Source organism: Furipterus horrens, unplaced genomic scaffold, assembly GCF_987537825.1.
Source record: "Furipterus horrens unplaced genomic scaffold, mFurHor1.1.pri manual_scaffold_11, whole genome shotgun sequence".
Lineage (NCBI taxonomy): Eukaryota > Metazoa > Chordata > Mammalia > Chiroptera > Furipteridae > Furipterus > Furipterus horrens.
This window is the reverse complement of record NW_028327181.1, coordinates 88,475,224-88,502,745: the sequence shown is the minus strand read 5'-3', so window position 1 is coordinate 88,502,745 and position 27,522 is coordinate 88,475,224. Positions and strand designations below refer to the sequence as shown.

At 43.8% G+C, this 27,522-nt stretch overlaps 1 protein-coding gene across 1 annotated transcript in view; it reads right to left on the bottom strand.

Annotated features, from left to right (window-relative positions):
- The window catches only part of ERN1 (endoplasmic reticulum to nucleus signaling 1), a 71,016-nt gene extending 53,077 nt beyond the window's left edge, over nucleotides 1–17,939 (bottom strand). Inside the window, exon 1 of the mRNA XM_090291921.1 lies at nucleotides 17,726–17,939. Coding sequence (XP_090148047.1) covers nucleotides 17,726–17,779 — 54 coding nt within the window. The 5' untranslated portion in view covers nucleotides 17,780–17,939. The remainder of the gene's footprint in view (nucleotides 1–17,725) is intronic.
- Between the last annotated feature and the right edge of the window lie 9,583 nt (nucleotides 17,940–27,522).

Here is a 27,522-nt window from a genome sequence, read left to right as displayed (position 1 = left end):
TCAGAAGAGTGGACTAAACAAATAGCTCCCAAAGGCCTACTTTGGATGGTTTCTTATGTAAAGGCCTGATTAGACAGATACAAAAAAAGAGTTTTATTCTAACCAAACCCTGCTCTCCAACCTCGAACTCACTGACACACCTGATCCAACAGTAAAGTAATCTCTTCCAGTTATGGAGATGTCTATATAACCATCTGTATGTGCACAGTGACCCAGAAAACTTATTCTGTCTGGTCTCCTGCCTACAGAACTGGGGTAAAGATTAAAGGACATGCCAAGAGATTCCCAGACAAGAAGAAGCTAAAGGAGTTCACCACCACCAAACCAGTACTGCATGAAATTTTAAAGGGTCTTCTTTAAGAAGATAAAAAGTATGAATAAAATGGCAATAAATACATACCCATAAACAATTGAATCTAAAAAAAAAAACAGAAGAAACAAACAAGCAGTACAGAAACAGACTCACAGATACAGAGAACATTTTGATGGCTGCCAGGTGGGCCGGGGTGCGGGAAATGAGGGCTGGGTGAAAAAGGTGAAGGGATTAAGAAGTACAAGTTGGTTGTTAGAGGATAATCATGGGGAAATAAAGTACAGAATAGGGAATAAAGTCAACAATATTCTAATAACTATGTATGGTGTTGATGGTACAAGATTTATCAGGATGATCACTTAGTAAGTTATACAAAGTCTAATAACTGGGGTGCACACCTGAAACTAATATAATATTGTATGGCAACTGTAATTGAGAAATTAAAATGATTAGAAAAATTATAAGGCTGCCCTGAATGGGTGGCTCAGTTGGTTGGAGCATAGCCCCAATATGCCAGGGTTGCGGGTTCGACCCTCAGTCTGGCACATGCAAGAGTTGACCAATGGATGCACGGATAGGTAGAACAACAAAAGTCAATGTTCCTCTATCTCGCAAATCAATTTTTTAAATACTTTAAGAAGTAAAAATAATTTAAAAGCCTAGTAAAAGGAAATAGACAAAAAAAAAAAAAAAGAACAGAATTCAAACATCAGTGATACTAAGAGACTTTTGTTTAATTGTGCCTGTTTTAAATATTTCAGTCCACTACAGAACTATTCCAAATTCTGTTATACTTCATTTACTTGAGTGTAAGTCAGCAATAATCCATCAACCAAATACTAGTTCCTGCTAACCAGCCTATCAGCTGTTATGTTCCCCGGACATTAAGATAATAAAGGTAACCATGACATTTGCTTTGGATGGGACTCAAGTGTCTGGCTGGGATGCAGTTAAAGGGCAAGGCCTAACCGAACAGCACTGTGTGGTTTCCAAACTAAGCAACTGAGAGAGTTAAACTAGTATTTGTGGCAATTCTTGTATGTGGTGTAATTAACCACCACCTAAGACAGTTACAATTCTTCGGTTCAGGCTACTCTAACGGGTCTGATAAAAAGTTCCTCAAAAGTCCACTTTATTCCTGAGGGCAAAGGTATGCTACTTTCACAACAGGTGAAAACACTTCCCCCACTGGTTTGGGGGCCCCAGGCTGTGTCTAAGTCCAAGCAGCCAGCTGTTCTGTTTGTCTTCATGGTCCCTCTGCCATCAACTTACACTGACACCATGGGAGGAGGAAACACATGTGGGCAGGAAAGGTGTTCCGGGGTCAAGGAAACAAGCTCCGTGCTTACGGTGGGATCCAATCTCTAAGCATTTTATAGGTGTGAAAACGAAAACTCAAGCTTTCACAATCACTAGGTGGTTAAGATTTAGAATGTGAGTATCGCCACTATTATGCTGTCTTCACTAAAAGGGAACAGCAGCAATTCAGATCTTGTAAAAACTGGGCAACCTATTAGGCTCACTTACCTTAATGGAAGAGCAGCAGCATCAACAACCTAAATTCATAAAGGTCTGACTTAGACCAAAAATTCTACCAATCTTACAAGAATCCAGATTTGATCCGTTCAAGTATGTATATTCATCTACAGTTAAACCCACTATTAGGAAGTCTTCATATGAAAACCCCAAGGAAAAAAAAGACTCAATCAGATACAAAAAGATACAAAATTTTTCAGTCCTGATAATAGCAACTAATCAGAAACTGTCGATTTTGTTCTTTACCCTCAGTTAGGGATTTCTTTTGTGGGGGGAGAGGAATAAAAGAGGTCAAGTAAAAAGTGGATAAATATTCTAGTTAAATAGAAACTATCTACAAACAACTGTATTTATGACATAATTGCCATCTACACTTGCCAGATGTTGCCAAGCTTTATAAGAGAAGGTGAATTTATGCAATACACATTTAGTTGAGATACCTGGCCAAACGGACTTCCCCTAGCTAGAATCCCCATTGTTTGAAGTCCATTTGAGGATTATCTACTTCCCCACTAGCCCAGTCCACCATACTGCCTTCCTGTTGCCAATTAGCTGGAGAGTCATTAAGTCCATATGGTTCCATAGAACACAGATCAAACAGCAGGGCTGTTAACAACTTTTGGGTTATGTAATTTTAGAGATGAAAAGGGCTGAAGAAATCACCTTACCCAACCCCCTCATTTCACAGAAGTCAAGGCCCAGAGAGGTGAAGTGACTCGCCCAAGGCACCACAGATGGTTAACTGCAGAAACAGGACTGGGACCAAGGTTTCCGCCTGTCTGGTCCTTTGCCCACCACACCACACTGTAATTTCAATACTTTAAATCATGGTTCTCTGAGAACCATAAGCTTAAATTACTTCAGGCCTGGAGCTTCCCCTCTGAATCCTGCTGGTGCGAATGGAGAATGAGACAGTGGGGTGGGGGGAATCTTTTGGATGAGGCCAAAATGTAAACTGTCAATTCTATATAGACACCCCCCCCCACCAATATACCAAAAGGCACTGCAAATTATACAGGGTGGAGTCTTTAAAAAATATATTCTGGGTAAAAATTACTGAGGTCCCACTGTAGATCTAAGTGGGTGGGAATAAGAGCACAGAAATGTCAAAGGTCCCAGCCTCAACCACCATAAAAAAAAAAAAAAAAAAATTCCTGCAATACACATTTATTCAGCCCAGTTCTAATGGTTTTAAAAAATGCTCTTTGATAATGGTGATGATGTAGTAGCCTCCGCCAAATTCTTTGATGAAGAAAGGCATTCTTTCAATGCCGATGCCAAGGAAACACACATTACTGATTAGCACAGGACAACTCCTTTGAACAGCAAGGGCCATTTTAATGACCAAACATACGTGGATGAGCCTCATATATTACGTCATGACTGCTTCACTTAGCAGGATAGATGCTCACAAGAAAGGAAGGAAACGCGGATCTGAATATTGACTTTTTCAAGTGGAAAAAGAACCATATGCCCCCAGCCTGCCATAATCTCGGCATAGGTTTCCTTTTCTCGGCTCCCCTGAGACGCCAAGGTAAACATCTCCGTGCAGTTGTCGCGCATTCGGGCAGAGGTAGGAAAGCATAAGGAACTGCTGGGATGATGGTGCTGGCACGACCAAACCTAGAGTGTGGCCAACTGTGGCTGAGGGCGAGAGCGGCTGAGCCCCACGGCTTCCTGCGGCTTATCGCGGGGAGGCAGGAGACAGAAGCAGGAAGGACTGCCCCACAAGGAGATAGCAAGCCTTGGGATTCGAGGAAGAAGCCCTTCCAGACACCCCAGAGAAGGGAGCTCCCTCCTGAGAAAGGGCTGTCCAGGGAGGGGGTTGGGGGGTGCTTTTAGAGGACACACACTCTGCGGCCACCAGGCTCCATTTCCCAGAGGTCACGCCCCCCAATGTCACCATCCTGGTAGGGCTCACATCTGGGTTGGAGGTAACCCAATCTGACTGCCAATTTCTCCAAGTCAGAAAGGCGGCTCACAGGCGCATCTGAATTGTGGGGCAAGGTGGCTAAGTTCCCAAACTGTTTTTTCTTTTGAAAACAGCGACATCTCTTTAACTGCTAAGAAAGCGACATAAATATGGAGATTTCCAAAGAGAAGAATTATGTAAGTATCAGGGAAGATCATTTTCTTGAAGAAATCGATGGGAGCCAAAGATAGCACCGGAGAGGAAACACACTCAAAAACCTGACTGTCCCTCTGACTCAAAACCTAACGGCTCCTCATCTGTCCCCCAACCCCCCATGGCGGACCACGATGACAGAACATCTGGTGCTGACTTGCTGGAACAATTAAGAAAAAGTTCAATTATGCTTGGTTTGTGGTGTTTAAGAAGAAGAATTTTAAAAAAGAAGAAGGAAGACGAATATAACTGCTGAAAAGATTTTTTTACCAAATGGTACTTATTACATTTTACATTCTGGGGTTGTATGTGATTATCTGAAAACGCACTTACGTGGCATCCCTCGTTTTCTGGTGCTGAACAATTAACACGTGTTTATCAGGTTCCAGTGGAGTGTCTGGGCAATGCAATGTGGTCGTTAGAAGGGCAGACACTGGAGCCAGACCACCCTCGTCTTCACCTTGGTTTTCTCACCCATAAAACCAGGATAATAATAATACTTACTTCAAAGGGTTGTTGGGAGATTTAAATGAATTAATATACGTAAAGCTCTTAGAACACTGCCTAATACACAGTGAGTGTCATATGTGTCAGTTATGATGATTCATCAACTGTGTAAGATACTAGGGTCTAATCACAACAGAGATCTGAGTCCAGCCTTCCTGGAGCTTATAGTGTAATAAGGGACCACAGGAGTCAAATAATCTGACAAAGAGAATGACAAGTTGCAGTAAATGCCATGAAAGAGACATACAGGGTACCATGAGAGCAAAACAGGAGAGGTTGGCCTGGTCTTATGTTGGGGGACATACGATCACAGAGTCAAAGTTTTCCTGAAGGACTGACATTTGAGTTGAGACCTATAGGAAGGGGGGAAGGAAGGGAAGAGTTTCCTGGGCAGAGGGGACAGTCTGGGCAAAGGCCCTGAAACGGAAGAAAATTTACTGTGTTTGAGGACCTAGTGGGCCAGTGCTCCTGGGGAGACAAAGCAGAGAGGGCAACAGGACAAGGTGAGGCTGGGGCAGCAGGCAGAAGCCAAGTGTGTGCTCATCCCCAGCGGGCCACAAAAACCGGAGACTTCTTACTTGCCTTGTTTGTTACCTAGGCAGCTTACAGAAAGAGGAGGAGTCCTGCTGTCCATGCGGGTGCACAGCAGATCTGGAGGAAGCAAATGCTCCCCTAAGGTGGAGTTGCATGCACAGAAGACAATCAGTGTTCACACCCTAGGTGAGCTTCTCTGGTGTTTCATGTCATGACAACGTTAGACTGATGCGGCTTAGCTGGTTTTCAGCTGAGTCTGCAGAACACCTAACCTCCACAGGAAAGTTTAATAACAGCACTGCTGTGATGAAGCGCAGCCTACAAAACAACGCAAGGTCTCTTGCTTTGAGACCCCCTCCTCCCAAGGGGCTTCTCTGATCAGCCACCGCGCAGGGATCCCATGGCGCAGGGATCAGAAAGCTCCCTCTGGAGGCCCAAGGAGTGGAACATGCCCGGTCCCGTCTTCTTCCTCACCGGTACCTGCAGTCAGTCCCAGGCTGTTTTTGCTACAGAAGGCAGAAATCGCAGGGATTCTAACCATACTGAACTGGGTAAGTCGCTGGATCACAGTCTCACATTACTCAAGCAGGCTGAGGAGGACAGGAAGTTTCTAGCAATCTCTTCCAGGCACTCCCCGCTTCACACCTCTTCCTGTTGGCTGACTCCTCCATGTCCCACTTACTTACTAGTTCACTTACTGCAACCCCTCCCCCAGGGCTGGACTCTTAACCTACAGATGCATAGAAAGGAGGGTCCTATTACGCATGTATGAGGCTACTGGAGCCCCAGGGCCTATAGCACTCCTGCCTTCATGGAGTTTACCATCAAGCAGAGAAACAGGGACACCAGGGGACAGATGGCAGGTTCTAGGACCGTGGCTCCTGAAGGCTGACCTGGCAGTGTGCCCGCCCAGGCCCTGCCCAGAGCAATTCCCTACAATTCTGAGTCCACAACTCCGTGCTCAGGCCCGCTTATCACTCCTTGGCCTAAAACCCAAAGTTCCATCCCCACAAGCCTGGCACATGCTCGACAGACGTGTCTAGGGTGAAGGAAGCTGAAAGAAGATGAGACCGGGCACAGGAATACGTGTTCTGGCTCAGGCTCTGGGCAAGCCATTAACTTTCTCCTGGAGTCAGTAGCTGATTCTGTGAAGTTGGATATGCCTTTCAGCTCAGGAGTATGATGATCCATGATTTACCAGGCCCTAATCTCTCCTCGGACTTTGCTGTAGAGTCTCCTCGCCCTAACCAATCAAAACAGGCCAAACCCACCTGAGAATATGAGAGAGTTTAGGAGTCCTGATGCCTTTGAACACAGTCATCCCCAATCCTGGTCTTCCAACACCTACCTCAGTGTCTCTGTCACAAATTATTGCAACATTTGCAATTGGTAATAATCTGATTCACTTTACGGTTCAGGGTGGGGAAAAATAATACCATAGAAATCAACCGATGTTACGTGGGAGGAGGTAAGTGACTCCCAAGGGCACAGCCTATAGGTTCTAAACCCAACCATCTCCTAACCTGAAAGGGAGTTGTCTGTTCTTCTCCAAACCACAAGTCAGATAAGTGACTGAACTTTACCCAAGCACCGAAAGCCCCAGCGATTTCCAAGTACTGAACCATCAGATCAAGATGACTTAGAGTTGGTCTTAGAAGCAATCGTGGTTTGGTTCCCAGTTAGTTCAATATCAAAACTACAGATAAACTTGTTCTTAATCTCTGTGTGTAAAGGAAACCGTTTTCTTCTTTGCAAAACCAGACCACAGCAAGTGGGAAACTAACCCTACCAGAACTACAGGATAAGGCCACGATTGTTCAGAGGTCAGAGATTCCCTGAAACTGGCTTGACATCTTTCAGGCAGTATTTGAAGACCTTATAAATACTTCTACAGTGGAAGAAATAATTTAATTTTTTAAAATATATATACATATATATTTACACACACATATACACACAGACACACAGGTCCTCGAATAATATTGCTCTGTGGTAACACTGATGAGATGCCATAGGAACCTGACTCTTGTTTATGTCTGTTGCCTATGGTAAACTTGGTTTTGTTATATATAGTGTCACTTAATGTCACAGAACCTAGTGACAATGTTAAGTGAAGACTCACTGTATATACCACATACATATTTGGGAACAGAGCCATCACAAAAATCAAGGAATTGCTGGCTCTGTCCCGATTCCTTAGGGCTTCTGAGGTTTGACACAATTTAAAATTTTCTCTTTTTATATGGTCATTAAAAATTGACAACAGTCACACTTCATAGCTCATATTTGCTCAGGATTTTCAAACACACAGAGCTGTCACGTGACGCCACTCGGAGGGCGGGAAGGGCTCTCGTCTAAAAAGAGCACAGTGGTCAGGGGAGACCCCAGCTTTGGCTGGGCCCTACAGGCCCTATTTACTTTCTTCCCACAGAATCTTATCACTTTCACATTCTATACATATTTATCATACTACCTGGTCTGCCTCCACCAAGCAGCTGTAAGTTCCATGAGGGCAGTGGTCTGTTTTGTTCATTGATGTGTCCTAGGCGCCTCACACAGGGCTTGGCATGTAACATGCATTCAACGAAACTGGTGAGTGAATGGATGGATGGTCACAGGGAGCACGGCATTCAGAAGCAAGCAAGCTGGGAGGCTCAAAGCAAAGCAGCCCTCCCGTCTTCGGCCTCCCGGTGAAGACGAAGCTGTGCAGCGGGGGGACGAGTCCCCTAACCTAAATGGCGGTCCGATTTGGGAAGACACTTAAATAGATCCACGTAAGAGATTCCCTAGTTGTGTGACCTTGTTTTACCAATGAGGAAACAGAAGAAATAACTCATCTGCCCAAAGTTTCCCAGCTAGCTAGTATTGAACCTCCCCACCACGACATTTTTATGGCATGGGTCAAAACACATATGGAAACAAAAGACCGTGCCTATAAGATACACTTCAAAATAGCTAAAATAGCAAATATTCTGACTGTCTACTGGGTCTGCCACTTGGGGTTTCCATTCAGCATCAAGTTCAGAGGGGAAGCAGCCCGGGTGCCCCAGTTTACCCAGCTCTGCTAGGTCAGATGCCAGTTTCAAACAGTGACCTTCCAATTCTACTGACGTTTCTCAACACGGTTCCAGCAGAGCTTTAGACTGGGCCCAGCCCAGTCACTGCGACACTCAGAAGGGTTTCCTCTTGTTTCTAAACCAGCTGGCAGGATTCTCTGAGTAACAACTGAGGGGAGCCCGGTCCCCGACGGCACTGACTGGCCCTGTCCTGCACTGCATTGTACCCTCAGGCCTTTCAACCGGGCACTTGCCTGAAGACCCTTCAGGCTGCACGCTCACGGACACGCAGATGTCTACTTTCCGCAGAAAAGGGGAAGGCGAGCCTCACACATGGTCCCCTCCTACAGTCGGCTTCCAACACACACATTCTCGCCCTGATAAGAACGTGCCTTTCTGTTTATAGGCTTCGTTCTTGTATCTTAACTATGGAAGTTACTCCTTCCACAAATTTCTTCCATATCCAAACCCCTGGCTACTTCACTCTGGCTACAGAAAGAAGGCTCTCTTAAAATTCAGAGGTTAATTGCACCCACGAGGGTGCCGTAAAGGAACCTGGAAAGCAACACAGTTTTGATTCCTTAGTCCCCTTAATATATGGAGAAGGCAACAATAAGTGTCACTTTAAATAACCCTAAACCGTGTAATTCAGTAACTAAGTGTATTTGAATGTAAGGCCAGTTATTAGTTAAAGCAGATTTTTTTTAAAAAAGTAATTGGAATAGTACTCAAAGAAAAAACATCCATCAGTCTGGAATTACTTGCTCTTTAAGAGTTGGATAATACAGCATATTAGAAAATATATAATCCTAGGCTCTCTATTTCTAGTTCTGCTACTAGCCAGCGGAATGTAGCAATCCCAATTCTCTATAAAATGAGCCCAAAGCTGTCTCCGGTCTAGTCCAGGGCTCTGTGATATCACAGGGCACAGGCAGACACATTTGCTCTTTCCAGGATTAAGGTACAGGAGTTACTTAATGACCCCAATCTGGCTGCACATTAGTCACCTGGGGTTTAAAAGAAACTTTTTTTTTTTTTTTAAAAGAAAAGATGCCAGCCGCCATTCCTAAAGATTCTGATTTCATTCACTGGGATGGGGCCTCGGCACTGGGTTTTTAAGAAGTTCCCAGGTGACTCTAGGTGACTGATTCTGCCAGGGCTGAGACACACTGCCCCAAGTCACACATTCCGAGCTGCAGCTGTGGCCCTCTGGGCAGGTGTCTCTCAGCCCCAGGGGTCACAGGCAGAGAAAAGAGATCTGATTTAGTTTGGGCAACGAACTCCTCTGACCCAGTTGGAGATCAAGGGCACACCAGGTTCTGGGGATCTGAGGGCGCTGTTTACTCGGAAAAGTGTATGAAAAAAACTCAGTTTCCATGACAAAAACTCCTGCAGCCTAGACACACAATTATTCCCTCATCGGAAATAGAGGGGGTAAATAAGACACCAGAGAAAGAGGTGGTTTTGAATTATAATTATAAATTAGTCTACTAACTATGGAAACCATGTTTAGTACATAAGAAGATAACCCTGGCTCAGGGTTCATTTTTTAACAGTGAAACATCATGCTGAGTGAAAAATGAAAGTGACTTGGAATAATCACAAACATTTATCTCCTGGGGCCTCATGATGTTAAAATTAATCTCATTGCTGATTAAGAGGAGCCCATTGAGAGGGCGCCACACACTGTGGGTCATGTCCACCCAGATATTCTGGAAGCCCCTCTTTCTGTGGAAAGAAACACTACTGTCCTGGCTGGGTGGCTCTCTTGGTCGGCATGTCATCCTGATACACCAAAGTTGTGAGTTTGATCCCCAGTCAGGGCACATATGAGAAGCAACCAGTGAATGGATAAATGGGGGGAACAACAAATGGATGTTTCTCTTTCTCTCTCTCCCTTCCTCTCTCTCTCTAAAAATCAATAAGTAAAAAATTTTTAAAGAAAATAAATAGTACTGATGAGATCCCATTAAAGAATATAGATTATAGCTATAGCAACATCTCCCCCATGCCCTGCCCCCCAATCCACATTGCACTTGCCTGATAAAACAGCTCCTTGTTTTACTGGTCTTAACAAGACAAAAAATTCCACCAACATTTGCTGAGTGCCCACTACAGTGAACATGGCCAACTCACCATGCCAAACGCCAGAGGATGCGAAGACAAGCAAGACAGGGGTCCTGCCTTCTAGGACAAACTAGCAAGAGAAGTGTGACACCCCCAGCCCCGGGACACCTTCCTGGCCCCCTCCTCTCTCCCTCATGACTCGCTCTTGAGACCCACCCAAGTGAACCTGAGCTCCTCCGAGGTGCTCCCAGGTCCGCTGTGTCACTCTCTCTGCTGTCACCACAGACCCTATACTGGCTGGGCCAGAATTACTCGGGAGGCGGGAGCCTCTGCCAAGGCAAACACCCAGGCCCCAGCCTGATGATTAGAGGGTTCTGTCTGTTCAGGATGCCTTGACTTCACTATGGAAGAGTAACTTTGGTTAAAGATTTCTAAGACATGAACTTTCAGTTTTGCTATTTCAGAAACATTTCTGGGTGAGATCTTACTGATCAACAGGCACCTGCTTAGATATTATTAGACTGCAAGAAAAAAAAATGAGGTTTAACTGTGAATCAGGTTTAAAGATCCCTTACTCTCCACTCTGTGGCCACTGCTGGATTCAGCTCCAGAGTTCAGAACGGTCAGTCTTGCTGATGGAGAGTCTTGGGTGAAGGCAGCATTTCTGGATCAAAGCTCCTTCTTTCTCACTGAAACTAAGAGTAAGAGGCTACAACTCTTGTGGAAGGAACAGCTTATCTGAGCATTTTCCTGAAGCTTACAAATCTACTTTCTTCTCTTTCCAGTCCTTCTCTAGATCCCATCTCTCACTGCAACACGACAGGGTCATCTCCTCGGGGTGTGACTGGGGTAGCTGGACTGATTTGTCTGAACAAATGCACCAGAACATAAGCACTGCAGGGACTATCCTTCAAAGAGAAGCAGAGAGAGGATTAGGTTCCAGGCTCAGTTCTGCCAATGACAAAAGACCTTGAACAGGTCCAAAGTTGCATGACCCTCTCTGGCCTCAGCTTCCTCATCTGCTCTGGGGAACAGAGTAGGTCAGTGATCTGTCAGTTTGGGAGGGAAGATGATGCCTGAGAGAGGGAGGCGTATGCCCCAAACACCACCCTCAAAGTTCTAATGTGCTCCCACTATTACCAGCTGACGAGGAACCTGTTCCTTATGTGGGGCTGGGGTAGGGAAAATACTGAGGCTCACTGGATTAGACCAGTGAGACCCCTTCCAGCTGTCTAATACACTAGTTACCTTGGGGGGCATTTATACAATTATTCATATGTGTTCCTGTTGCTCACAATATTTCTGGAATTTTCTGTAAATTCCCTTCAAAGAATATACTTTTGAATCCCCTGCATGGTAGAAAGTCTTTAGTTGGTTTTTTAAAACAACCAAAAATCATACCCAAGTGTCCTCAGTAAATTGTGCAATCAAGCTAATAATAGTTTTCATCAAAACTTCAGTGGGAAGCACATAAAAGTTATATTCAAGCACAGATCGGAAGGAATTGGGAAATCTTTTAAGTTGTGTAAGGATAACTGGCTTCAGAGCACATATTTTGCTTTTTAGGGCTCCTTTTTGGTTTTAAAGTTGAATTATTAAATTGATTAAAGTCTTAAATGAAGTGCTGAAAAGTAAAAAAATGAAAAAAAGAAAAAGACTAACTTGTGTGACATGAACACTGACCCTGAAGGAGTGATTATTTTGAAAGAGACAACATTCCTTTGAATGAATAAGTTTAGACATGTTTGCGGGAAAAACAAAAGTCACCAAAGGCATTATGTTATTGTCAGGGGGCACTTTAATCTTCCCGGGAAAAACAGCTGTATGGACGAGGTGTGTGTTTGAAGAACAGCAGCCTCCAAAAGGCACAACCTTGCATCAACTCTTGGTTTACCAACAGTCTTGAGGCAAAATTGCAAATGGCCCCACAACCAACTATAAAAAGAATGTCGTTTGTGGGAGGCAGGCTACCCTCAAAACCAAACTCGCAAATTACCCCGAGGTATTTGAGGATGCGCATGCGAGCCACATCTGCTACCAAGCTGATGTGAAACTGCTTCAGGGACCCAAGGGCCCTGCAAACAAGTTACTGAACAAATCAGAATAAAACATTTTCTCAATCGCTCTTGGTACTTAAGGTGCCACCAAGAGGCTGCTATGGTTATTTACATCTTCAAAATGTAAGCAAAACAAAATCTAAATCTTTCATTTTCACTTGACTTAAAATCCATACTCCTAAAAGAAAACAGCTTACTTTAAAAACGGCTATTATAAACCCAGTTTAAGGCAAGCTTTGTGCTTTTTAAAATATCCAATATTGTTTGGGGGTTCAGGGAGGGGGCTGTAAAAGACAATGTTTGATCAGCACATTCCAGTTCTAGGAATTTTTCCCAAGGCAATAATTAAGCACTTAAGATGTGTTCAAGAGCGGAGAAATAAGGTTTATCACATTGTTTATAGTAATGAAAATTAAAAACAGCCTCAATATCCACTTGGTTGAACAAATTATGGTATATCCATTCAAAAAAGTATTATGCAGCCAGTGAGGATAATGCTGCAGAATTAAATTTATTGACACAGAAAGAAAGATCTGTGATATGTTTCAGTTTGGGGAAGAAAAATATTATCTATGCAAGAGAAAAAAACATCTGGAAGGATATACACCAAGCTGTTAGTAAATTAGTCACTAGGGAAATGCAAATCAAAACCATAATGAGTTACCACTTCACATCCACTGAGATAACTATAATCAAAAGGACAGATAATAGCAAGTGTTGGTGAAAATGTGGAGACATTGGAACCCTCCTGCATTGCAGGTGGGAATTAAAATAGTGCAGCTACTGTAGAAAACAGTCAGGCAGTTCCTCAAAAAGTCACACATAAAGGTACCATATGAAATCCCAGAAATCCCAGTTCTAGGTATACACCCAAGAAAAGTGTAAATATATGGCCATACAAAAATTTGTAAACAAATGTTCATAGTAACATGATTCATGACAGCCAAAAAGAAGAATGGAGTATTATCAGCAATAAAAAGAAACGAAGCATTGATACGTATTACAACCTGGATGAACCTTCAAAACATTGTGCCAGCTGAAAGAAGCCAGTCTCAAAAGACCTCATGGAGTATGATTCCATTTATGAAATGTCCAGAATATGCAAATCTAATGAAGTAGATTAGTGGTTGCCAGGGGCTGGGAGGTGTGGGAGAAATGAGGAGTGACAGCTAATGTGTATGAAGCTTCTTTGGGGAGGATGAAAATATGATAAAGTTGATTGTGGTGATGGTTGCACAATTCTGTGAACTGCACACCATTGAACTGTGTACTTTAAATGGGGAAATTATATGATATGTGAATTATATCTCAATAAAGCTGTTAAAATGTTAATAGTGCCCTGGCCAGGTAACTCATCTGGTTAGGGCATCAACCCAATACGCCAAGGTTGCGGGTTCTATCCCTGGTCAGGGCACATACAAGAATCAACAAATGGATGCATAAATAAGTGGAGCAACAAGTCGATGTTTCTCTCTCTCTAAAAATCAGTTTTAAAAAATGTTCATAGAAGTAATGTTTGGGTAGTAGGATTATAGGACGTTTTGTTTTAATTTAGACTTATCTATGCTTTCTAACTGTTCTACCACTATGATTATTTTCAGGGATTAAAATAATCTTCCCACGCTACCATACAAAACTTTTCCCCATGTTATCAATCAGAAAGCACTAAACACATAAAAGATTTGAAAAAAGGTCACACACTTTTCCTTGTAATGGAAAAACTGCCAACAATCCATATGACCTCAGCAGGGTGCTCACTAGGCAAAGCAAGGTGTACTACCATGTCAACCCTGGTCAGTGGCGATGCCAGTCCCCAAGCCAGGACTGGACATAGGAGGCTCACATGCTTTGGGAATGGATGACAGTTTACTAAAGTGTCACTAAAACTGACAAATGCTAGGGTGTACTCAGAACATTTTCTAACATGTTATGGTAAACATTCTGTGAAAAAAAACTGAACAGAAATATAAACACATTTTTACACTATCGAATTTGCTGTGTGTTTGCACATGAACAAAGATCTTAAGATAATCAGAAGTGATACAGACTGTCTAAACATAACTGAATTTTTTTTAAAAAGGTATACAAGCAGTTTATGATCACCTTTTTAAGTTCTACTTTTCCCAATCTGTACTTAGTCTCATTTAAATACCTCTGAGAATGTGTTGCTTTGCACCAGGCCACCAAACATGGGATATAAGGTAAAGACAAAGATAGAGAAAAAAAATCGCCAGTCCCTGGAAAATATATTCAACCAGCATGTTTCTTATTCATGGACTGTGATTCACTGTCCCTGTTGCTTAAGCCAGCATCACATTCTAATCATATTGCTAGGTTACAGGCCCCGAGTTATTTGAGCATAACAAAAATGGAATCCATTAACATGATATATTAGGCTTTTCTCCCTTCTATCTTCTCTTTAGGAAGAACATTTGATCATTATAAAACATACATGTTATTGAACCAAAAGATTACTTTGGATTCCCAAACCAAAGAGGTTTTCAGTGATTCTTCAACCAGAAAAATGGAGCCATGGAGTCAGAATCTGAGACAGACAAAAAAACTCGATCCCCCAGGCCCACGCAGGTGGTGCTATTCTGCCCAGACATAAAGAAACCTTTACGTGGCTATATTCTGGAATATGGCCCACTGTTGAACTCTCTCAGAGGCCCTCTCCTATACATTCTCTCCCGTGCTCTGAGAAGCTATGCTACCGTGGAAAGCCGAGTGGGCAGGCAAGGTAACGAAATAACACACAAACATGTGCACAACTAGCCTCATTGTGTGATTAGCAGCCCTGATAACAGAAGCTTAACAAAACAGTCTCCTTGTGGCCTCAGTATAAAAACTTGCTGTCGCCTAGTAGGATAGTCCATGCAGGTGATAACTATCAGAATACATGATGAGAGAGGACATGTTGAGTTAAGGCCCATGTCTCAGATGACATTCTCTGTGTGTTTCTATACACACATGGCCCTCAGTTATCAGTGATGTTTTTTATTCTGCTCTACAACCAAAACACTGGTTCTAATCACTATGTTGTACACCCGAAACTGATACAATATTGTATGTCAACTGTAATTTTAAAAACATTTTTATTAAGAAAAAAATTTTAAAAAGTCAGAACACTGGCTGAATAAACTAACTATATATATTATAACTGAAGAAAGTATTTTGCCGCACGCGCTACAGAACTCTGGTACTTGAGAGATGGGGCACCTCAACACGGTAAAACGAGGACTACGTGAACGCGACAATGCCACACAAACCAATATCAGGTATGAGATCCGGGTCTGGGAAGGAGGGGAAAACTCCCTGACTAAATAAGCACATTCTGGACTGACAGCCTCAAATCCTTAATAACACTGAAGTTATTACATTTTTGATCTGGTAGCCTCAAGTTGCAGCCCATGATGAGTCAACGGCTGGCTCAGGCACACACACACTGAAAGAAAATCAGAGGATTGCCTCCAATGCTGTAGCTATTTCATCAATCAAAAAGAAACAGCATCAAAAAAATGTTCCTTGCAGACACACAGTTATTTAAAAAATGACAGAGTAAACAGCACCTGTGTAGTGGGGGAGGGTAAGGAGAGTATATTTACAATATCACCGATGATGTGCAAGGTGCCTTCGGATGTGTTAGTGAGTTAGCTGTCCCCATTGCATCTATCAGCAAACAGAGTCACTAAGAAGTAAAATAACTTGCCCGAGGGCACAGCTAGCAAGTGATCAGTCAGAACTCAGGTTTGTCTACTTTTATAGCCAGTGCATTCTGCACAACATCACTGCTGCCTAGTATTAACTGCACACTTGGCAACAGGTTCCATTTAGAGTTTTCACGTAAGAATTCTCACTGTGTTTGGGGATCAAAACTTTTACTGGAAGTGAAATTCTGCCCTTTAATCTAAAAAAGTAGTTACACCAAAACATAACGTTTTGATAAGGGTCTGGAATATGTTACCATGAACTCTGAGAAGTTTGGATTTCTAAATACAATTTGCAAATATTTACATGAACTGTAGCTATACTACCAACTAAAGCTAAATAGTTATTTCTGGCTGTTTAAGCTTAAGTTATTCAATAACTAAAACACTAGAATCCACTGAAAGAACAGCATGGAAATATGTGGCAAAGAAAACCATATATACCTTGGCCCTCATCATTCAAAACAATCAATTCGCATGCCATACAGAAGGTCCTTCTGTTTATACTCTTATTTGTGATCAGATGCCAGGCAGCAGTTAACCAATCCAAGATGTAGCATTCAAGTCCAAAACCTGACCCTAGTTGTGAAAGTGGATTTTTTCTAAATAAGAAGAAAAATTTAACTTACACAAGTTCTATTTGAAGTGTGCCCAAATTTTCCTTTAAAAAAAAAAAAACCCTGAAAACGTGAAAAGAGTAACCTTATATATTCCAGTTGTATCCAAATCCTTGTTACTCCAAGAGCATGGAGTATTATTTACCTAAAATGCCTAATCTCCAACAAGTTCATGCTGTGACACTCAGGTACACATATGTCAATTTTCCACCAGGATACCTGGTACATGATATCCATATTAAAGAGTACACAGTGGAGGTCATTAAACAGTACCTGCACCAATGTACCGTACCCACATCCTGAACAATACTTAAAAAAAAAAAAAAGAAACCACTCTCTAGTTTAGGTTCTTCCAACCAGAAGAGAAAAAAAAATTGTCTGTCCACAAAATGTCCTCCCAGCCATGATGCCCAAATCCACAGCCAGAGTGAAAGGTCTTAAATAGTTAAGTAAATGTAAACCAGGAGCTTCTCTTAAAAAAAAAAAAAAAAAAAAAAAGAGAGAGAGAGAGACAGAGAGAAGACGTTTCGGATAGCCCCACGGTGTCCTCACACAGGAGGCAGTCTTTCAAGTTCTGAAGCGGCTTCACCGCTGTCCCATATGGAGTCTTAGACCAGTCCAATTTCCACAGCCGAACTTGCTTAACGAAGTCCTAGTGCACACAAAACCAAAACACTTGCGAGACAGGTAAGCAGGATCAAGCTCTTGGGTAAAAACGCTTACCCTCTCCTGATTGCATTCGTTCCCCAAAGTTCTCTCAAACTAAAAGTTCCAGCCAGGACTGTAAATGCAAGACATTCCCTACGCCTTCGATAACAGGGCCCTTCCAGTCCTTCCTCCGCGGCCACAGCCAGGCAGAGCCCGCCCCCACCTACGGGGAGGGACCGGCAGGTTGCCTTCTGGAGACCCCGAGGCGCAGCCGGCGCGACACAAAGTTGCGCACAAGGCCAGCCCGGAGAGGCGCCACCCGTGACAGCCGCGCTGGCCGGCGAGGCCCTTCGGGTGGCATGCGCCTCGGCGGGGCCGGCCGCGGCCGTCACTCCAGCCGGCCAGGAGGTGTTCGCTCCCCACCGGGTGCCTCCTCCTACGCCCGACAGGAGCCTCAGCAGGGTCGCACGGGGCCTCAAGACTCCGCCGCTGCTCTCCCGGCTGGAGCCCGGAGGGGCCCGGAGATGTCCCTCCACCGCATGATTCCCGGTCACTCACCCTGGGGCCGGGTAGCAGAAGCGTCAGCAGCAGTAACAGCAGCCGGGCCGGCATGGCTAGAACTCTGGCCCGGCTCCCGGCCCGGCCAGCCGGCTCTGGGGGACGGTGCGGGCGGGCAGAGGACGGGACGGGGGCGCGACGACAGTGCGGCGGTGACTAGGCTTCAGCCAACGTAGAGCGGACTAGGCGGTGGCAACACCCCCATTCCCGACCCTTTAAGCGCCGAGTGCGGGCGCTTCTTCCGGCCGGGGCGGGGCCGGCCTTGGGGTGGGCCCGAGACTGGGAGGGGGCGGGGCTATCGCTGGGAGGGCGGAACTATGGGCGGGGCCGGGCTCTGGCTGGCCTTGGTCTGGAGGCCGCCCCTGCTGGACAGGACCAGGCCTAGACGTCCAGCGTCCAGGGCCGCCGGGCGATCAAGTCTAGGAGGTTATACGAGCGCGCGGCAGGCCGGCAGCCCAGCCACGCGGGCGCACCGCGTCCCCCAGGAAGTCCCACTAAATCCCTCCGAGGGACCCACTGCGTCAGATTTGGTCAAGGGAAAGGCCAGGAGACTGGCGATGTCGGCTGCGCAAAGACCCCGCTTCGTCTTTCCGCCGTGGTGAAATCATCGGCGACCTCCGGAGCGAGGGACAGCAGCTGACAGAGGACTTCAACAAACATCGCTTCTGCCCTGCGCCCAGCAGTCGCATAGTCCACAGCCCTTGGGGTCTTCCAGCTGCGAATCAGCTAGTCCGAAGGCCCCTTTCTAAGTTTTTTGTGGTTTTTTTTTCGGTTTTTTTTTGCCCTCAGGAATTCCCCTCGAAGCATTGCAACAGCCGTCAGTTCCTTTTGGAATAAACGACGACCAAATCATTTGTCAAAAAATTATAAACACAAAAGAAAACCATTTCGGCTGCTAGTGTCATGGTTTTTATGTGGCATTTGTATATGTGACCTCCTGAAGTTTGGGATGCCATGTGTCACAACTCACTGGAGGGAGTGGGTGGGCTGAGGTCTCAAACAAGGTCTGTCTGAGGGTTATGGGCTATTAACCTGAATTAAAGAGCCCAGCAGCTGTTTGGTCACTGGGTCCCATGCTGGCCTCCACCTAGATGGAAGAGAGGACAGAGGACACACTGTTTGTAAAGAGTAAACTAAGATTCAGAGCATAATACTAATGGATCCTAGGTGTCAGAACATGCAGGCAGCTAGAATGCACACCTGGACTTTTGGCATATGCTAATCAACCTGGCCCTGGACTTAGCCGTTCCCAAAGGATATGCTGATGGACTTAGCAGTTCCCGGGGGGGGGGGGGGGGGGGGGGGATAGTGTTGGACCTAGCCCATATGTTAACTAACCTGGGGGTGGGGGTGGGGAAGCAATGAGATGTAAATGACCTACTGAATATGTTGATAAGCAAACTGACCCTCACCAAAATGTGTGCTTGACAAGAATAAAAAAGGTGCCTGCAGAAGTGTGGGTAGGACTCCTACGGGCCCACGAGGAGGATTGGGAGTCCCCATTCCCTACATTCCCCATTCCCCATTCCCCATTTCCCTTGCTCCTACGGGCCCTTCAGTTGGTCCGGGAGCTGCCTCTCCCCACCCCCCCTTTTCCCTCAATAAACTCATTGCCGGATCCCACAGTGGTCTCCGGGTGATTTCTCAGAGCAAGGCTGCCCTGACACTAGGAGAACAAGAAAAAGGGGAATAGCAACTTCTCTAATCATTCCCAACATGCTCAGAATACAATGCAAGATTTTTCAGGGTTTGGGGAAAGGAGTAAGCCATGCTGGAAAAAACAGCAAAGAAGTAGTGGGGGACTGACCCAATATCTGGTCTCTGTGCACTGTGGATCAATCCTATCCAACTGTAACACAAAAGTGTTTGCAGTAAGCCAAAATTCTATAAGCAGAGGTCCCCATCCTCAACCCCCTATGCAGGTCACAAAGTTGACTAATCCCTCCCTACCAACCCAAGAGAATCCAACAAAGCAGTTTAAGAGCAGTGTGAATCTTGGCAACTGTGAAAGTGGCAGACACATTTTGAGAAGTGTTATCTGCATGTCTGAATGCAAACAGAGAGGTGTGGAATTGGCGGAGAGATGGGTTAAAACAGAGGCTGCATCTCTCCTGAGCAGTGTGGCCAGGTGCGCAGGGGAGGAGCCCTTTAATGATTACCTGTCCAGCTTGCAAGCTGACAACAGGATCTGTAAGACCACAAGAGTTGGAGAAATTTGACTGGAAAACTCCACTTTCACATCACTACTCTTGAGCATTTTCTCAAACAGAGTAAGCCTGGGAGAGGAACTTACTGTGCTGAAACCGTGGCAGCCCTTTGACAATGCAAAATGTCACTGTGACCTTGTAAGCACCAGCAGATGAAACACAAAAGGGAATGCTTACCTCGATCTGACTCATAAATCAGTTTTAAAGATCCAATAAAGAAAAATTCATTCCAAGGAGCCTGGGTCAGGTAGATTTATTTATCTTGTACTCAGCCAGACCAAACCCCAGACCTTACCTGCTCTGTTGTGTGTGCTCAGAATTTCTTATGCATCAGTTAAGTTGTTCTAACATTTAATCAGTTGACATGTTTTATGCAGTTCACTAGACTGGCAACTCCTACTATAAACTTTGGTTTTATTTATGGCAGCTTTGTCCATAATCATGCTCCACAGCCAGGCATTGCTTAGACAGATTTTTGCTTATGATAAAGTAAAAACTGGTATTACTGATAAATACAGTCAGAAATGAAAATATTCTCCAGGGTGCTTTTGGAGTAGGCCTGCCCATAAAAAAGAACTTTCTGGAAGTTGCATTAAATAGCAAGCTCTAAGCAAGGCAAAGGTCATGGTCTTAGTGTAAAGATAAACCCTCTTCTGGCACCAAGGTAAAAAATAAATAAAAATGTAAACATATATATCAGCAAGACCTAAAGAGCATAGCTGGATGGTGAGTAGTGGGGGAAATTTAGTTAAAATCTTATTTTCACTTCTCTCTGAAAGTGGTTCCCAAATTTGGAGAGCTTTTAAAAAACTGATTTCCAACTCCTTTTTGTGCCCTCTTCCACTACTGATTCAAAACCTCCAGGGGTGGAGACCAAAGATTGTGTGCTTTCCAGTTTTCAAAGGTGACTAAGGGCACCCAAGATCCTGGAATCCAGTTTACTCATAACGTCCAGTGTTAATCCCCACGGCCACGACTCCCTTTTATTTATTTTAGCAAACGTCGCCCCCTAGTGGAACAAATTGTGATCTAGCCTTTGAGAGAGTTTATACCTCATTTCTGTTTAAAAACCTTCAAAATTTCATTTAAAAATGATTATAAGATTGGTTTGCAGATAGCTATTTAGTGAGAGGGTAGCTCCTTTTGAAAGAAAAATCTGGTAAAACCAAAAAGGGAGGTCATGGGCGAAAGCTCCAGTAACGTCTGAAAGGAACAGTGTCTATCAGAATGAGGACTCCGACTTCTTTTCAGTGACCCTGGAGCTGTCGCTGTGCTTCCAAACAGACCTGAACGTACAGCACATGTGGAGTAATGGTGGGAGAAACGCAACGGCGACACAAGCGTGTCTGGTAGCAGGCTAACTTTCTCTCCTTTGTGTCCTAACGTTTAAGGGAAATTGCAGAAAAATCGCTGTCACTGTGAGCGGTTTGGTTCTTCGGTAAATAGAACTTTGACTCTTCCTGTTTGAGGAGGATTGGATCAGAAAATGTGACACATTCTGAAGGACTTCTCTTTGCTGAAGAGCCTAACCTACTACACACTTCCTTGTATCACAACTGAGTTTCGTATTATCGCAGTTAATATTTATGGGCTGTTTGCTATTGTTATCACCTCCCCTTATCTGCACAGCAGTTCTCTTGAGGCGGCTGTTACCGGCCCCATTTTCCAGATGCCGCAGTGAAATTTAAAAAGGTTAATAGCCAGGAGGGTAACACCCAGCTAGTGAGAGGCACAACCTGGATTAGAACCCAGCTACCTACATGAGTTCAGAGCTTGTCCAGGCCACCGCAGATGCTAGAACGTGGTCCGCCATTAGCTGGTTACTATTCTTGCCCCTCATGACAAGGTAAAATTATGTGACTTTTAAGTGTAGTTAGGCAGCAGCACAGACTGGCTTGTCCCTGGAATACTAAGGACAACCAGAAGTTTATACAAATATGCGGTGATAAGGGGCACTGTCTCAAATGACATGTATATCTCCTGCTCTTATCTGGGCTTGTACAAAAGAATACAGTAGCCCCTCTCTATATCTCGGTTCACTTATCCCAGCCTCACTGTATTGCGGGAGTTTTAAAAATATTATATTTAATTATTTATCACGGATTTTTCGCTCTATTACGGGATTTTGCAGTACTGTATACCTATGTTGTTAAAGTTACGTAGGTTTAAGAGTGTAGAATATGTTTAAAAACATAAGTAGTGTTTATAAAAGTGTGGGAAAGGTTAATAAGGGTGTGGGAAAGGTTAATAAGGGACTGGGAACGGTTTATAAGTGCGTGGGAAGGGTTTATAAAACCTTAAAATATATATACTAAAATAAATGTAAGGTTCCTACTTTGCTGATTTTCACCTATCGCGGGGGGGGGGGGGGTGTCTAGAACATAATACCCGTGATAAGTGAGGGATCACATATTAACACTCACAAAGGCCCAGTGCAGCACCATGGTGGGAACTGTCCTCTCAGAGGGCACTTCCTCACTGGCCAGTCCCTCCCAATCCACTGGGTTCTGGCTTATTTCCACAGAACTCTCTGGAAACATCTGTCAAGCAGCTCATAAACATTCTTCTTGTAAAATCCCAGTGGCCACACTTTTTTTTTCCACAGGCCTCTCTCAGTTCAGGTATGTTAACCGTTCCTTTTTCTTTCTCTTTTCCACCTTGAATATTACCACGTTCTGGCTCTTCTTCCTCTTTCCAGACTGTGTTTCTCAAGCCTTAATATGTATACCTTACCCACTTACCCAGGTTTCTCAAGCCTTGGTATATGTACCTTACCCATTCTAACTCCTTTTTACCGAAGAGAGTTCCTTCACAGACATAACCAAATTTTAGAGCAGAAAAGAACTTCAGCTATCATTAAATCAGCTTCATTTTGGAGATGACATCTTTGACCTCTACACAGATAATTACCACTCATTTGTTCTTTTTTCGTTTTGTTTTTGTCCTCATCCAAGGACTTTATTTTTTTTTTTAAGAGAGAAAGGAGCTTTTCTGGCTCCGGAGCTGGCTCTGTCTCAGGCTCTGGCTCTGGCTCTGAGGCTCCTCTCCCGCGAGGACGCCTGGATGATGGTGCTGCAGCTGCCTGCGTTTCCCAACGGACGGTATTTTGTATGGGAAGGAACTCGGGGCACAGCCTACCATCAGGCTGGCCTGGCAGAGGGTGGCAGGTTTATTCTCGGGGTGTTGTAGAGGGAACGGGCTCTGAGGCAGAAGCCTGCCGTTCTTCTGGAATTGTGTAGCTTTTGTGTATGATGTTGTTTTAGTTTGTAAACTAACCCTACAGAAACTAACGGGAATGACAGAATTCAGGCATTAAGAGTTTAGCCTTCATTGCTAAGTGATTAAAGCTGTGACTTGATAGGCTTAAGTAACTGCTTTTAAATAAAGACTGCTTTCCTTTATCACCAAAAGAAAGAGAGAGAGAGAAAGAGGAAGAGAAGAGAAACATCGATGTGAGAAATATTGGGTACATCCTGTACGCACCCATACTGGGGATCAGACCCGCAATCTAGGTATGTGTCCTGACTGGGAATCAAACCCACAACCCTTTGGTTATCGGACAATGCTCCAACCAACCGAGCCACACCGGCCAGGGCCGGCCATTCATGCGTTCTTTTAACAAATATCTCTAAGGGTTTCTGAGTACAAAGGACTGGTACCATGAAGGAACATCACAAGAGTCTGCAGGTTGTACAGGTGATAGGACACGCACTGAACCAACAATACAAGTCTGCCTGTGAAGTGCAAGATGACGGGAACAAACTCAGAAACAGAACAGTGGTGTTCAAGACAGAGATGGGTCTGGTGGAAGGAAGGGGATGGGAAGGATAGAGCAGAGAGGGCTTCATGGAAGAAGTGGCGGCTGTGCTGGGCCTTTTGCCAGATTTGACAGGGGAAAGGATACCCAAGGGGGAGGGGAGGACCTGAACAGGACTTGGGGAAAGGAAAGCACTGTGTGCCTTCATGGGAGCCCAAGCTGATGCATCATGAAGGAGCAGTGGGAGATGGGGCTGGGAAGGCAGGCAGGATGGGCCAGTGGGTGGGGGGCACTAAGGTCAGGCCGGGCTCTTTCTAGTAGGCAGCAGTGAGACATAACTGAGGTTGAGATTCAGGGGGAGTTTGGGTAAAAGGCAGGCATTCGAAAGACTGTTAGGAGACTGTTCATGGAGAGCAAGAGGAAGGAGGGGACAGGAGAGATACAACGGACCTTGCCAAGGCAGAATGGCAAGCACTTGATGGCGCAGTTACAGAAACAAGATTGAGAAGGAATTCAACAACAGTTAGTCACTTATCACATTCAAGGCGCTGTTCTTATTGCTGGGACCACAGAGGGAGCAAGCACACACACAAGAACTGGGGCCAGCTCTGCAAGAGTGGCAGCCATGTTACGTGGTGTAGACCTGTTGTTTGTCCCCTAGTGAGCACCTACCCAGGCTGGCCCAATCATATCACTCTATTGTGACAGCCGCCCAGTGTTGGCTCCAAATACTGCTTTCTCTCCCTCTGTGCACATGCAGCTCTACCCACCAGAAGGAAAAGCTTATTTCTCCTTCCTTTCAATCTGGACTAGGCCTGTGACCGGTTTTGACCAGAAGTGATATTCAGGGACATCCCAGCACAAGTTTAAGAGGCCTGGCAGCTTCCATTTCCTTACTCAAAGAATCCTAACTCTTGGAAGCTAGCTGTCACATATGGAGAATCCCAAGCCACCCGTACACAGGCCACATGAAGAACGGAGTTGATCTCATCAACAGCTCCAGCTGAGCTCCCACCTGTGAGACATCTGGATGAGCCATCTTGAATGTTCCAGCCCAGTCAAGCCCCTAGGTAACCGCAGCTGATATCTGAAGCAAAAGAACGTCCCAGCTGAGTCCAGTTAACTCACAGTTCATTCTGGAAGAGATAGTAAAATGGCTTTTGTTTTAAATCACTGAGTTACCCAGTGGTTTGTCATGCAGTAACAGATGGCCAGAACAGCTGCCCATCTGACCACCTTCACTTGACCCACGGGTAGGCTAGTACCCAATCTGACTCCAACCAGAACCATGAAAAGAGACTCGTTTCCTTTCCACTGGCAAAGCCAGGTGCGAGGCCCAGCAGCTGCCTTCATTCTGCAAAGAAAGCCAATTCGAAAGAAAGATGGCAGGCAGAAGCATGGATACAGCCAGGGAGACCCTGACAAGCTGGAGCTCTAATTCTAGTTGGCGTGAGATCAGACTGCCAACTCTTCTCCTATTTAATCAAACCTTCCCCTGTTTACTGAGCAAGTTTGAGTTGGGTTCCCAGCTCTTAAATCAATAGACCCTGACTGAAACACTGGCTCAGCATTTCTAAGGGCACCAAATCGACAATATCTATGACTACACTTGGCCTATGGCCGATAATACCATTTTATACACACCATAACAGCAGACACAATTGGTGAGGGTGTAGGCCAATGTGGGAGTGCAAATTAGAGCATCCTTTTTGGAAAATAATTTGCTATTATCTGAAAAGTTGGATTTATGCCTACCCTACTACACAGCAATTGTGCTTCTATGTACATAACCCAAAGGAACTTGTGCACACGCAAGAATATTCAAAACAGCTTTGTAATAGCTTGTGATAACAGTAAAAACTGGAAGCTATTTTAAACATCTAATATAAAAAGAATAGGTGTGTAAAATGCAGAATTATTGTGCACTGAAATGCTACGCTGCAGTGAACCTGGTTGCATTACTACAATTACTGGTTGTATTACATGCAATAACATGTTACCCAAATATTAACAATAAAAAGAACAAGTCACAGAAGAATATATACAGTACATTATATTTCCCTACAGCTCAAAATCAAGCAAAACTAAATAATATACAAATATATGAAGAAAAACTAAAAAGAAAAGCAAAACAAGACAAACTCAAAATTCAGGGTAGTGGTTTTCTCTGAGTGAGGGAGATAGAATCAGAAAGAGCAAGAAGTTAGTTTCAAAGTTATTGATGAGGCTGTTTTTCTTTAAGTGGTGAGTATATGAATATTCAATTTATTATCTCCAAACCACACAAATACTTTATATGTACTCTTGTAGATAGACAATTCATAATAAAAATTTTTAAATAAGTTTTTAAAAGGCAAATATTATCACATTGAGCTAAACACTATAATCCAACCATATGCCTAATACAAAGGACATATTAGCCAAAATAACATAGAAAGGTTACAAATAAAGGCATGGACAGTTATATCAGACAAACACAGACCAAAAAAAAAAAGACACGAATAGAAATACTAAATCTTATGTAAGATAAATTAGAACTCAAGGCAAAACCCAGAATAGCTTAGTGTGTTACTTTATACATAAACATATGTAACCCACCATGCAAACATTATCAGCCACAAACTATAATGAGATGAACAGCACAGCCTCAAAATACACAAAACAATAAAAATAATCAAGGAAAATTACTGAAGCCTAGCTTTATTTTAATTTTTTATTTTTAAATTTCACGCAGTAAAATTAAATCATTGGGGTGAAGTTCTACGAGTTTTAACCAAAGTCCTGTAACCCCTGCCACAATCAAGACACAGAACAGTTCTATCATCCTCCAAAATGCCCTCATGCTCTCTCCTTTGTGGTCAGATAACCCCCACACCCTCAATCCCTGGAAACTCTTTGATCTGTTCTCCATCCCTATAGATTTGTTTTTCCTAGAATGTTATATAAATGGAACCGTCTATTGAGTCTGGCTCCTTTGAGAGTCTTCCAAGTGTTGCATGTATCAGTAGTTCATTCTATTTTATTGCCGAGTAGCGTTCAACAGTATGCATGTACCACAATTGCTTACCATGTTTATCATTCACCCAGTAAAGGGCTTTGGGGTTGTTCCAGTTTTTTTTTTTGGGGGGGGGGGGGTGTTATGAATAATGTTGTTATAACCATTTGTAGACAGGATTTTGCGTGAACATAAATTTTCATTTCTCTTGGGTAAAAACCTAGGGATAGCTATGCCATATGTATAAGTGTATGTTTAACTTCATAAGAAACTTTCTCTGATGTCTTTTCCAAAATGGTTGTACTATTTTGTGTTCCCAAATAGTAATGCAGCAAAGTTCTTATTGCTTTGCATCCTCACCAGCATCTGGTATTTGAAGCATAGCCTTCATATATCACTATCAGTCAATAACAGTGCATGCAATCACAGTAGAGTATAAAAATACAGAGATATGGACAATATAATTACAACACAGCTAAGGCTGAATTAATAATAAATATTTCGTGTCAATATTTGTACATGATAGTGAAAACATTTTCATTTCAAGAATCTGTGGAAATAAAAAAAACAGATCATGTTCTAGGCCGCAAAAAACTTTAATACATTTCCCAATGTAGAAACTCTACCACACGCTAACAAACGTTGAAATCAATAACAAAAATTTAAACAGCAATAAAAACAATCATAGAGAAGTTACAAAACTCCTGCCAAAATAATTATTGCTTTGAATCAAAAAGCAACTTTTGGATATAACTTAAGACTATGTAAAAGATAATTTAAAAGGCCCCATTCAACTCCAAACCTGTAGGTTGAAATATTTTTATCATTACAAAAATGA